The sequence below is a fragment of the Pagrus pagrus genome, assembly GCF_965226575.1.
Source record: "Pagrus pagrus genome assembly, chromosome: 12".
Lineage (NCBI taxonomy): Eukaryota > Metazoa > Chordata > Actinopteri > Spariformes > Sparidae > Pagrus > Pagrus pagrus.
Window position 1 is genome coordinate 18,090,832 of NC_140196.1, and position 10,682 is coordinate 18,101,513.

The 10,682-nt window shown below is 39.9% G+C and overlaps 1 protein-coding gene across 1 annotated transcript in view; it reads left to right on the forward strand.

The window, feature by feature from the left end:
- LOC311266113 (dual specificity testis-specific protein kinase 2-like) overlaps positions 1-10,661 on the forward strand; it is a 31,502-nt gene extending 20,841 nt beyond the window's left edge. Inside the window, exons 8-14 of the mRNA XM_084368304.1 lie at positions 647-729; positions 2,523-2,607; positions 2,995-3,078; positions 3,673-3,759; positions 5,866-6,004; positions 8,688-9,221; positions 10,099-10,661. Coding sequence (XP_084224430.1) covers positions 647-729; positions 2,523-2,607; positions 2,995-3,078; positions 3,673-3,759; positions 5,866-6,004; positions 8,688-9,221; positions 10,099-10,412 — 1,326 coding nt within the window. The 3' untranslated portion in view covers positions 10,413-10,661. The remainder of the gene's footprint in view (positions 1-646; positions 730-2,522; positions 2,608-2,994; positions 3,079-3,672; positions 3,760-5,865; positions 6,005-8,687; positions 9,222-10,098) is intronic.
- Positions 10,662-10,682: the final 21 nt, after the last annotated feature.

Below are 10,682 nucleotides of genomic sequence, written 5' to 3' on the forward strand. Positions count from 1 at the left end.
TTTTATAAAGCTACATGCCAATATACCCTTCCCTTATAAAGGAGTTATAAACTATAAATTCACAAAGTGCAAGAAATTCTCAAATATGTACCTTACATTAAGGTAGCAGCAGAGTGAAGCACGCTTACCCTAGATGTAGTTTTCATGGATTAATGTATCATAAGTTCTTGCAAGTTGAATGATATACAATATAAAAATGATTTATGAGAATTATGGAATATTAACATTCAGCGCAACTGAACAAATATCTATTGATACCAAATGTAATTTTGTAAACTGTCATGATACACAGGATTTTGCAAATGATGTCAGCAGAGCATCCATAGTATTTTTTATTTTTTTATTTACAGTATAATTTTAGAGCTGTTTGAATGATATGAATGACGAATGCAACAAATAATAACAGAAGATTAACAAATACTTCCTTTTAGGGTAAAGAGGAAGAGTTCAGACCAAATGTCCTGTTCACTTTTTCTGTTGTACATAGAAGGAGAATGTACAGTAAAATTAAACTGAAGGCTTAAGTTCAATCAGGAAGTGGAGGTTTGGCCACAAAATGTTTTTTTTATATTGCTCTATGTCAATGTCACAACTTCCTCAACCTAGCACGTGTGATAATGATGCAATTTTTTTCCTTTATTCACAGAACTGCCTGATCAAATGTGATGACAATGGCTACACAGCGGTGGTGGGAGACTTTGGCCTGGCAGAAAAGATCCCCACAAATGCGTAAGGAGCGCTCCACTAATTACTGCTCTCAAAAACCGAATGGCTAATCGTTGCAGCTCTATTTGTGAGAGCTTTGTAGCCTCTTTTAGCTCTCTGTTTTGATTTTTAGCGGCATAATTCCTCTTTGGTTGATTTTCAGCCGTTCCCATCAACCCCTGTAGGCCCAAAGTTTATACACAAATCCATGTAAACTACTTACCAGTCACGGTAATGGTAAACATACAGTTAGTGAGTGGCTGGTAAACGAAAAGTCAAACATTTAGCAGTCAGAGCTCCAGATATTTCTCTCAGAAAAACAGAGCTAAAAGAAGAATGAATATTGGACTTAGCCAATTGTTTGTGCATATGGTAGCAATATCAACTTCATAATCCAGTGATTTGGTGGTAGCTGTCTATGTCTTTGCTTGTGCTGATGCTTTATCTGCCCCCTAGTGGCCAAACATGGATAAGTGCAGCTTTAAAGCTTTATCAGGTGTCATCAGCAAAACCTTCTTTATGACCCAAAAGCAAAATACTGTACTTGGCTCTGAAGATGACATGGTAGGTCAATTGACACTTTGGAAACCTGTCTAGAGGAGGAGTGTCACATCTGGTGCAACTTATTTTAATTAACCATAAAGAGAGAAAATGTCAGGTCAGAAAATGTTTATTCCAGCATGTGATTATCATTTTCTCCATGTCTGTTTTTTTTCTGTTTTTCTCTTTACAGCTGTTTGTAAGTCACTTCAGTGTGTTCCTCCTCATACCTGGCACAGAGTTATTTATTAACTCATGTGTCCGACACTGACATTAACAGCAGGCTGTATAGTTCACATTCTCTTCTTTAGTGTTGTGATAACAGGAGGATAGTATAAGAGCAGGGTTTTGGTTTGGTGTCAGAGGGGGGCTGCTTCTCTGTTGTTAAATGTCTATAATCTCATATATCTATGCATGTGTTTGTGGTTATGTAAACATGTATGAATAATACACAGAATGATGCCACACCTAACACTTTTTGCTAAGTGATAAGGTGTGGTCCGACTTCACCCAGTCTGAATCCAAACAGAGCAAGAGCTACTGAATTTAAAGGATTATAGAGTTAGAGTCTTTATACAGACTAAGTGACATCATTTTAAAAACTGATTGTAAGGTCAGACAGCAGTCATTCTCTGCCTGGTACAGTTTAAAACTGCAATTATGTGTGAACTAAAGGGAACACACAGAGCAAGAGGATAATTTTAAGTGAAAATGCCACCAAGGCAGACTTCTCTTTCATATTTGCATGCTTGTGCGGATGCTCTTTATCAAGTTCTTTTATCCCGCATAGTGTTCATATTAACATTAATGAGATAGACATTAGTTCACATGCTCCCACAAATGCACTCAAACTGGCTTTTTGTGTAAGTACATTACCTCTACTGAAATGTAATGGAACACTTCTGTTACTCGCCAGTCTTTAGCAAGGTCTGGTCAGGATTTTCTTCCTGGTGGTGCACTGAACTTTCTTCAGCTTGACTTATTGAAACAAAGATTGGCGTGAAGTTTGTTCTGCCTACATGATTTTATTACTTCCGCCAAGAAGGTTACATTTCCCCCGTGTCCATTGGTTGGTTGACTTGAATTCCACCAAACTTGGTGACCCAGAATAGAAGCCATTAACTTTTGGTGCCTATCCAGATAAAAGGATGTCAAAGCCTCTGAAGTTTCTCGAATTATCTGGCACATGACAATGACTTCCTCATTATAAGAGATCAGACACATCAACGTGTGTTACGTAATTGTCAAACGTGTCTGTGTGTGTTGTGTGTGTGTAGTGCTGAACGAGAGAAGCTTTCAGTGGTCGGTTCCCCTTTCTGGATGGCTCCGGAGGTGCTGAGAGACGAACTCTACAACGAGAAGGTAAAGTACCTCTGACCTTTGCGATTGCAGAAATTAATACCAAGAGGTGGTATTAGCTGAGATGGTGTGAAAATAAACTGAAATAAGATTACATTAGATGAGTGTTGATTAAACTTCAACACTTTGGGAAAATAGATCATAACAGCAACAAAAAATAAAGTATATAACACTAATGATACAGAGAAAAAGTGTGAAGTTTAGTGGGTCGTAATTCAGACATTGGAGGTCAGAGGATTTGGTACATTTTTAGCAGAAATTAGGAAATATCAGGGATGTTTCAACTTACAAAAAAAACAGTAGTTAGCCATTTTTGAGAAAGGAATCAGAGGGGAGGAAACTTTACTTGTGTGTGTTTGCATGTCTTCATGTGTGTGTGTCTGTTTTCAGGCGGACGTATTCTCCTATGGGATAATCCTGTGTGAGATCATTGCAAGAGTCCAGGCTGACCCTGACTTCCTCCCCCGCACTGAGGTGAGTGCTTGTCTACTTCGCACCTCTTCTTCACCCTGCAACCCTGTAATGCTCCGTCTGCCTGTTTGCTCTGTGCACGGGTTGATGAGTTGGTCTCCCACTCTGGCAAAAACTGCAACAGAAATTCAGTTATTGGCTGATATTATTGACCAGTTATAACTCAACACATATATAGTGGCATATGCGAAAATGATATCCAGGACTGACTGTTGCTCTGTACATTCCTAGCATGAGATTGCATGTTTATTATTTAATATGCAAAGAAGGGACTCAAAAGACAGTATATATTTTACATAATTTACATAATCTCATAAGAGATTTACATTTTGAAACTTGCAGAGACACAGCACACAGCCTGCATTATTTTACATTTCAGCCTACTGATAGAGCCAAATGCAAACTTGGCAGTCAGCAGTACTGTATCAGAGGGATTAGTTTGACATGAAGCTGGTTTTGGCAGGAGATTTGCAGTATGTCAAACATCTCTCTGTCTCTGCCTTTATCCCACTTTTGGAATAGTAAATAAGAATTTCCTGTTTAACTTTCACATATCTAAATCTTTTTGTCTCCGTCTTCTCTCTGCCACCTGACCAGAACTTCGGCCTGGACTATCACACGTTCCAGCATATGGTGGGAGACTGTCCGCCTGACTTCCTCCAGCTGGCTTTCAACTGTTGCAATGTGAGTCCACCACAATTCCTGTCCAGTCTGTCTCAGTTTCTGTCAATTATGATGTTACTGTCTTGTAACAATCTGTGTTCACTTGTAATAGAGATGAAGAGCAACGGTAGCAGCCATGTATCTGCGAAAATGAGTGCATGGTCATGATTGTCATGTTTAAAAGGACAGTTCACTCTAAAATCAAAGATATTGTGTTTTCCTCTTGCCTGTCTGTAGTGTTTTTAAACCATCCAGATTGTTTTGGTGTGAGTTGCAGAGTTTTGGAGATATTGGCTGTTGAGATGTCTGCCTTCTCTCCAATGAAACAAAACGAGATGGCACTTGGCTTGTGGTGTTCAAAGAGCCAAATAAATACAGTTGTAAAAACTCATGACCTAGTTACTCAAGATGATCCACAGACCTTATTGTGAGCAGTTTCATGTAGGAACCGATCTTCAACTGGCAACAGCATGCAGAAGGAAGCGTTGAACTACTCATGTGCTACAGGGTTGCTAACTCCGCCAACTCAGCTAGCTAACGCCACAGACACCATAACTGTCGACGTCCTGCACTGTCAAGAGCAAGAGCCTTTCGTCCATGAGTAGATGCACGTTTCCTTCTGTGCGGTGATTGGGTTGGTGGTTGTAGTTCAGTAGAAAGAAAATAGTTCCTGCACAAAGCTGCTCAAAACAAGGTCCACAGCACCACAAGCCTAAAGCCATCTAGTTTCATTATATTCGAGAGAATGCAGACATGTGTATGGCAGATATTTAAATTAATAAATAGCACTACAGGTAAGAGGAAAAATATGTATTTTGGATTGTGGGATGAACTGTCCCTTTAAGTGGATCTACTCTACAACAATAAGGTGTTTACAACAACCTTTTACCTGTGTAGCAGAGAGATTTTCTGAAGTGGGTTTTCTTGTTTTCCACAGTTTAATTTTTTTAATTTCTTAAGTAACTATGATTCCCTTGTTCAGTCAATCTGATTATCTGAATAATCTGATTAAACTCACTATCCAGGGGGTCTTCTGTTCACTTAAAGCTGGATCAGATACGTGGCAGACTCAGCTTTTCTTAATATAACATCGATGTGTTGTTAAATTGAGTGACTGTTGAAATGAGGAGGAATATTTAATAAACCGAATCAAATATACATTTTTATGAGATTCTTGACAGTTTAATTTTACTCACACTTTAATCACTGAAGTGGAATTTAATGCCTTTTTTCCCACTGTCATACTTACAAACAGCAGAGGATGAGAGCATTAAAGATTTTGGAGCACCCTGCTGATTGATCCTATATTGGCTCCCTCCATCCCCTCTCATCCTTGATTGTCTCGTTTTTATCATCCTTGTCTCCCTTATTCTCGAATTTCATTTTCTTAACAGTCAGTTTTATAGTCTTTCTTTTGTCCCCCATCTTGTTTTTTTCTTATATTCATTTTCTTTCCAAACAACATTTCCCTTTCACCTTCTCCCACTTCCACATTGTCTATCTTCTTCTCCTTATTCTTCACAAGTTTGTTTTGCTTCCACCTTCCTTCTTCTTTAATTTCAGTCCCCAATTTTTCTTCTAATCCTCCTCATTCGCAAATATTTTAGTTAAGGTGCTTTGTGTTAAATCTCTAACTTTAGCAAATCCCTGTTCAAAGAAAGAATACACAGATAATATTTCAATAGACATCTGATAATAAACTTACACAGGAGTCCTACTGCTTCCAGTTCCAGACATTTGCTTCCTTATTCAAACATATTAAGTCATTGTTTTCCATAGGCTTCTCTTTTGTACCACTTCCTGTTGAGAAGTTTTTTGAAGTAAAGGGCCAATTAAGGCCATAAAGCAATAGCCCATTTATGCCATAAAACAATATAGAAGATTTCCTGGAAAACCAATTTGTCAAATAAAATGCAAATGCTTGGAGAGGCACCAGCGTGTCATATATCCTCATGTAAATTCAATTTTACCTGTAGCACATTTGAAATGGACAGTAATCTTGTTGGTGTGTGTTTTCCTTTTCCTTTAGAATAAGCTGATGAGTGCAATCTCTCCCCACTTGTGCACCAAGTTACTATATTTGAATCTCATCCTTTTCCATATATCCATTTATTCTCCTCTCTCCAGATGGACCCTAAACTCCGTCCATCCTTCCCAGACATCGTCAGGAACCTGGAGGAGATTCTTGCACGCCTTAAAGTTGAGGAGATGGAGCACGAGTGTGTCCCACTTAGTGGGGACATCGACAAGAAGACCATACCTAAAGGTAACAGCACTTCAGCTTCAGCTAATTTCAGCTTCAGCTTTCCAGTCACTAAAAGTCACCTCCCTTTGTTTACAAGAAGATGCCTGTAAATTCCTGTAATAGACTGTAGTAGGAATGGGAGCTGTAATCAAAGCAAGGCCACCTATTTTATATTCTTCTACTCTATCCTTTCACCCCTTTTTACCGATGCTTACAGGCTCTGCTTGTACTGCACTACAATCCAGTCCAGTCAGTGTTTAGCCTTACAGAAACTTCCCTCCTCTCCTAATGACAGTTCCTCTTTAAAAGCACACTGTTTATTCCTTGTTTGTCCAGTTAGTTATGATAATGTCTACTCTGTCCTCGCCCAAACATACAACCACTTTTGTTCAGGCCAGATTTTTACTTAATTTAATGTTTAGCCCCACAATGAGTTTGTCAGGAGAGTCAAGGGCCTAACTATACTATAATCATTCTAACTCAAGTGGATGACGTAGACCCCATCACAGCTATAATGACAATGACAGTGGAGAATGATATACTGTAGTTGTGATCACTTTCAGAGCGATTTGATGAACAATAGAGACCCTGGCAGTCGATAAAAATCCATCTGCATCTACAGTTGTACAGTAGATATGTAGCCTACTAGATGGGCACTGATAAAACATAGAGCTAAATTACATCTTGAACACATAAATGTCAATGAAATCGATCAGTCGAATCAATGTGAGCAATATGCATTGATTTAACTGACAGAGAGAGGTGGTGGAAAGTGCAAAATCAAACAAGAGGACGAGTCAGAAATAACCCTTAAAATGTTAAAGCATACTGCCCAATGAATGGAGCCTGTCTAGATGTACAGAGCTTCTTGTAAGATGTCCTACAATTGATGGTGTTGCACTCAAATTTGTCTCTAATTAAATATAAAAGGCATCCCTGCATGGCGAAAAGATGCAAAGCAACAGAATTAATGTTATATTCTACATATAACCTTTTACCGGATGTTGGATGTAGCCTATTTGTAAATACCAACATTGTGATGAGTAACTATCATTTATTGACATATTTTCCTCAGTAACTCTAACAATACAATTACATTTATTTTGTAATTTAATTACATGTAAGTAGTTACTTCCCAACACTGGCAGTATCCTTATTTCCACTTTAATATCTGTATACTCTGTTCTTTGCACCCCTGTAGGTTATTCAAGTGAAAAGTTAAATATGTCCAAAAATGTATCTGTCTGTATCACACTTCAAAGGACCAGTGTGCAGAGTCCTCAGTAATAATATAAACTTCATCATGACTTGGGAGGAAAACTGGTCTGAGATCAACATTCCTATTTTGAGATACTTGATCCATGCAAGCCCAGGTTTCACTTCTAATTTGGTCCAGCGTTCAGCCGCCTGCATGTCTGACCATCACGGAGTCAGGAGGCAGTAATGTTTTTGTTAAGACAGTCAAACTGCTCCTCCTCCTCAGTACTACAGTTTATGAAGAAGAAGAGCACAAACATATGACATCAACATCTGACATCACAGGAGCAGAACTGATTTATACTAGTGACTTAAGTGGTTTCTTACGTCTGGTGTTGTGTTGTAAAATCTAGCTTAAAAGGTTTATAAAACAGTCTGGGCCTGTTGACATGAGAAATATCTGTTATGTGGCTGTGATTATGTGGAAACATGGCCTGGATCTGACAGGTCTCACTCCCTCTCTCTGTCCTCATCCTCCAGCTCACTCTCTCTCTGTTTGCCTGATAGCATCAGCATTTCCTGAAACCCAGGATTATCCTCATAGTAGGACATCTTTCTGTTGCGTAATAGCCTTTTATCCAAATATTTTTGTAGAGAAGCTTTTTTGGTCCTCGTGAGTGGCATGAGTAATTCCTTCAGGTATTTCCTGTGTAGAAAGAGATACCCGATCCCTCAGAAGTAAAAGAATACTATGAGGAAGATGTTTTCTTGATTAGCTCATGTGTTTATACGAGTCATCTTTTTGAATGACTGATTTTTGGAAACTAGGGAAGTTACTATTTAGGTTCTTATATGGATGTTGTTGTCTTTGTGATCTCTACAAAATGGGACTTTTTGTCCCTGTTTCTGTCACCCTCAATCTCATCATTTAAAATTTATGAGAATATTACAATCCAACCACACTTCAGAGGACATTTCTGTCTTTAAAATCTCATCCAGAGCTGTTGGAAACATTTGAAGAAGAAGGAATCAATGAACTCATGGCTGTGTACTCTGGGCAGGATTTAGCCTGTATTGCCACCTAGTGGTTACTAAGATACTCCTTTTACCTTCAGAGTACTTCTAACAAGAAATGACAATCTTTTTACAACTTACAACTTGTAAGTCTTATTATTGATCTTCTTTAGGTTTAGGAAAAAATTTAGAGCTATAATGATTCAGGTTTTGTTTGATTTTAATTGAGTCATTTTTTGAGAAAGAAAAAGTTACAATGCTCTGATTCCAGCCTCCTAAATGTGAATATTTCCTGTTGTCTTTACTCCTCTGTGTCAGTAAACTGAATATCTTTGGGTTGTGGACAAAACAAGACATTTGAGGACATTATCTTGGGCTTTAGGCAACACAGATCAACATTTTTAACCCTTCTCTGACATTTTATTGACTAAACAAGTGATCAATGAATCAAGAAAACAAATGACAAATGAATTTTTATGTCTGATTCTTCAAGGTGAGAAGATCCAGGGCTTCAAGCGACTGAACCCTCTCGGTTTTCAGGATGATAAAATTCCTCCGAAATCACCCCGCCCCCGACGAAACATCTGGCTCAGTCGCAGCCAATCAGACGTCTTTTCCTGCAAACCAGGAAGGAAAGTCAATGTCCAGGACCCATATTACAACCCACCCACCGCTAAGCGAGCCTCTAAATCCCGCAAGATCAACCCGTTCACTGCCCGAGAGGACCTGTGCGGGGGCAAGATCAAGTTTTTTGATGTGCCCAGCAAGTCTGTTTTCTCCCTGGTGTTTGACCTCCACTCACCTCCGGGGAGTGTCTTCAGTAACCAGCTGCCTGCTCACGGACCTGGAGGACCTCAGCAAGAGACATCTTACTACTGGCAGCAGCTGCCAGGGAGACAGTGTCACTCCTTACCAGTGTCACCACAGCTGCCACACTCCGAGATCTTCCACCTCGCTGCTGCCGGCGGCTCCAATAACAACGGTTCTGTTACCTGTAACTCCAGCCAGCTCTCCACAACGCTGCCAGGTGAGGTGTCTGAAGGGGTTGTTCTTCTAACATTTTTGATGTAAAAGCTTGTCTTGCTAAGTTTCTAGAAAATTGGTGAAACTCCAAACTACACCCTGTTAACCATCACTCATGCATGTTTGCATTTTCAGGTTTACTATATCAGCTCCGGGTTTTCAGCCACTCTTACAGGCTCTAAAGATTCTGAGTCTCGCCTATTTTTACCACGACACGTGCGCAGTTGTCTGCCAAAAAAAGACCTGAAAACAACCTCATATGGCAGTCATATTGACATCACACCAGTTTTAATGTCCCCGCTCTCTTTCCCCCCTTCCGCTTTCTCGCTCTTTCAACGGTGGTAAAGGAATATTAAGTCATCATATTTATTGATAATTATCCAAGGCAAACTCCATGTAAACGGATAGGGCAGACAGGAGCTGTGCTGCAGTAGCAATGCTGCCTATGTGGACACACACAAGTGAGTGAGCCGCAGCAGCTCTGCACCACAGCCGCCACACACTACACAAGCGTCCAATGTGGCCGGTTCATTAGGGACTGGGTGAGCCCCCTATTCTGAAAGCATTTCTCTAAATTTATGCATTTGTATATGTGTATTTTATTGTTTTTGTTTCCTTTGTGACCTAGTATGTTTATTATATCAACCCAAATGTGTAGTCAGTATATAACAAATGTACTTTGTTATATACTTTGGCAGAGGTTAGATCAATATTCATCATTTACCAAACTAGATACTAACAGTGGTTCCTCAATGTTTTTCTTTTTTCTTTCTACTCTTAACCCTTCATCCACTCTGTCTGTTTCTCGTCTCACACTTCACTTTCCCTTTCTCTTTTTCTTTCATTTCCTCTCTTGCCCTCTTTCGTTTTTCTCTCTGCAGCTAACTCCAGGTCGGACACAGGCCTGACGGGGAGTGACGTCCGACAGAAGGCACTGCTGAGCGGCTGGGCAAAGAAATACGTCGTGGTTGAGATCCCACCTTACTGCAGGCAGAGAGGAGGGGGCGATGATGGAGAGGTAGATGGGAGGAACGAGGGTGAAGAGGAGGAGGAAGAGGAGGAGGAGGAGTTTGGGGAGAGCTGGTCTCCGATGGTCCCCAGCAGTGAGAGAGACAGTGGAGAGGCGATGGACTGCTCCAGCAGCCTGGAGGAAGAGGAGGAACCACAGAGAGGGACAAACACCTGCCACATGTAACACACATGTAAATCCACACGCACACAACATGGAGGAGATGGTGGATTTTGGTTGGAGAGGAAGAGTTTTACCCCTGGATTGTTCTCAAGGAGGCAGTGGGAACTGTTTTTTTAGATGACTGACGGACTGGACACATTTCAAAGTTTTTGGAAAAAGAAAAAGAAAAGAAAAAGAACTTGATTTTTATCGTTCAAGTGAATGTATCACATGTTGATTAATTAATCAAGCACACCTGATTTTAAGAAATGACTCATCCAGGTATGACAAGAC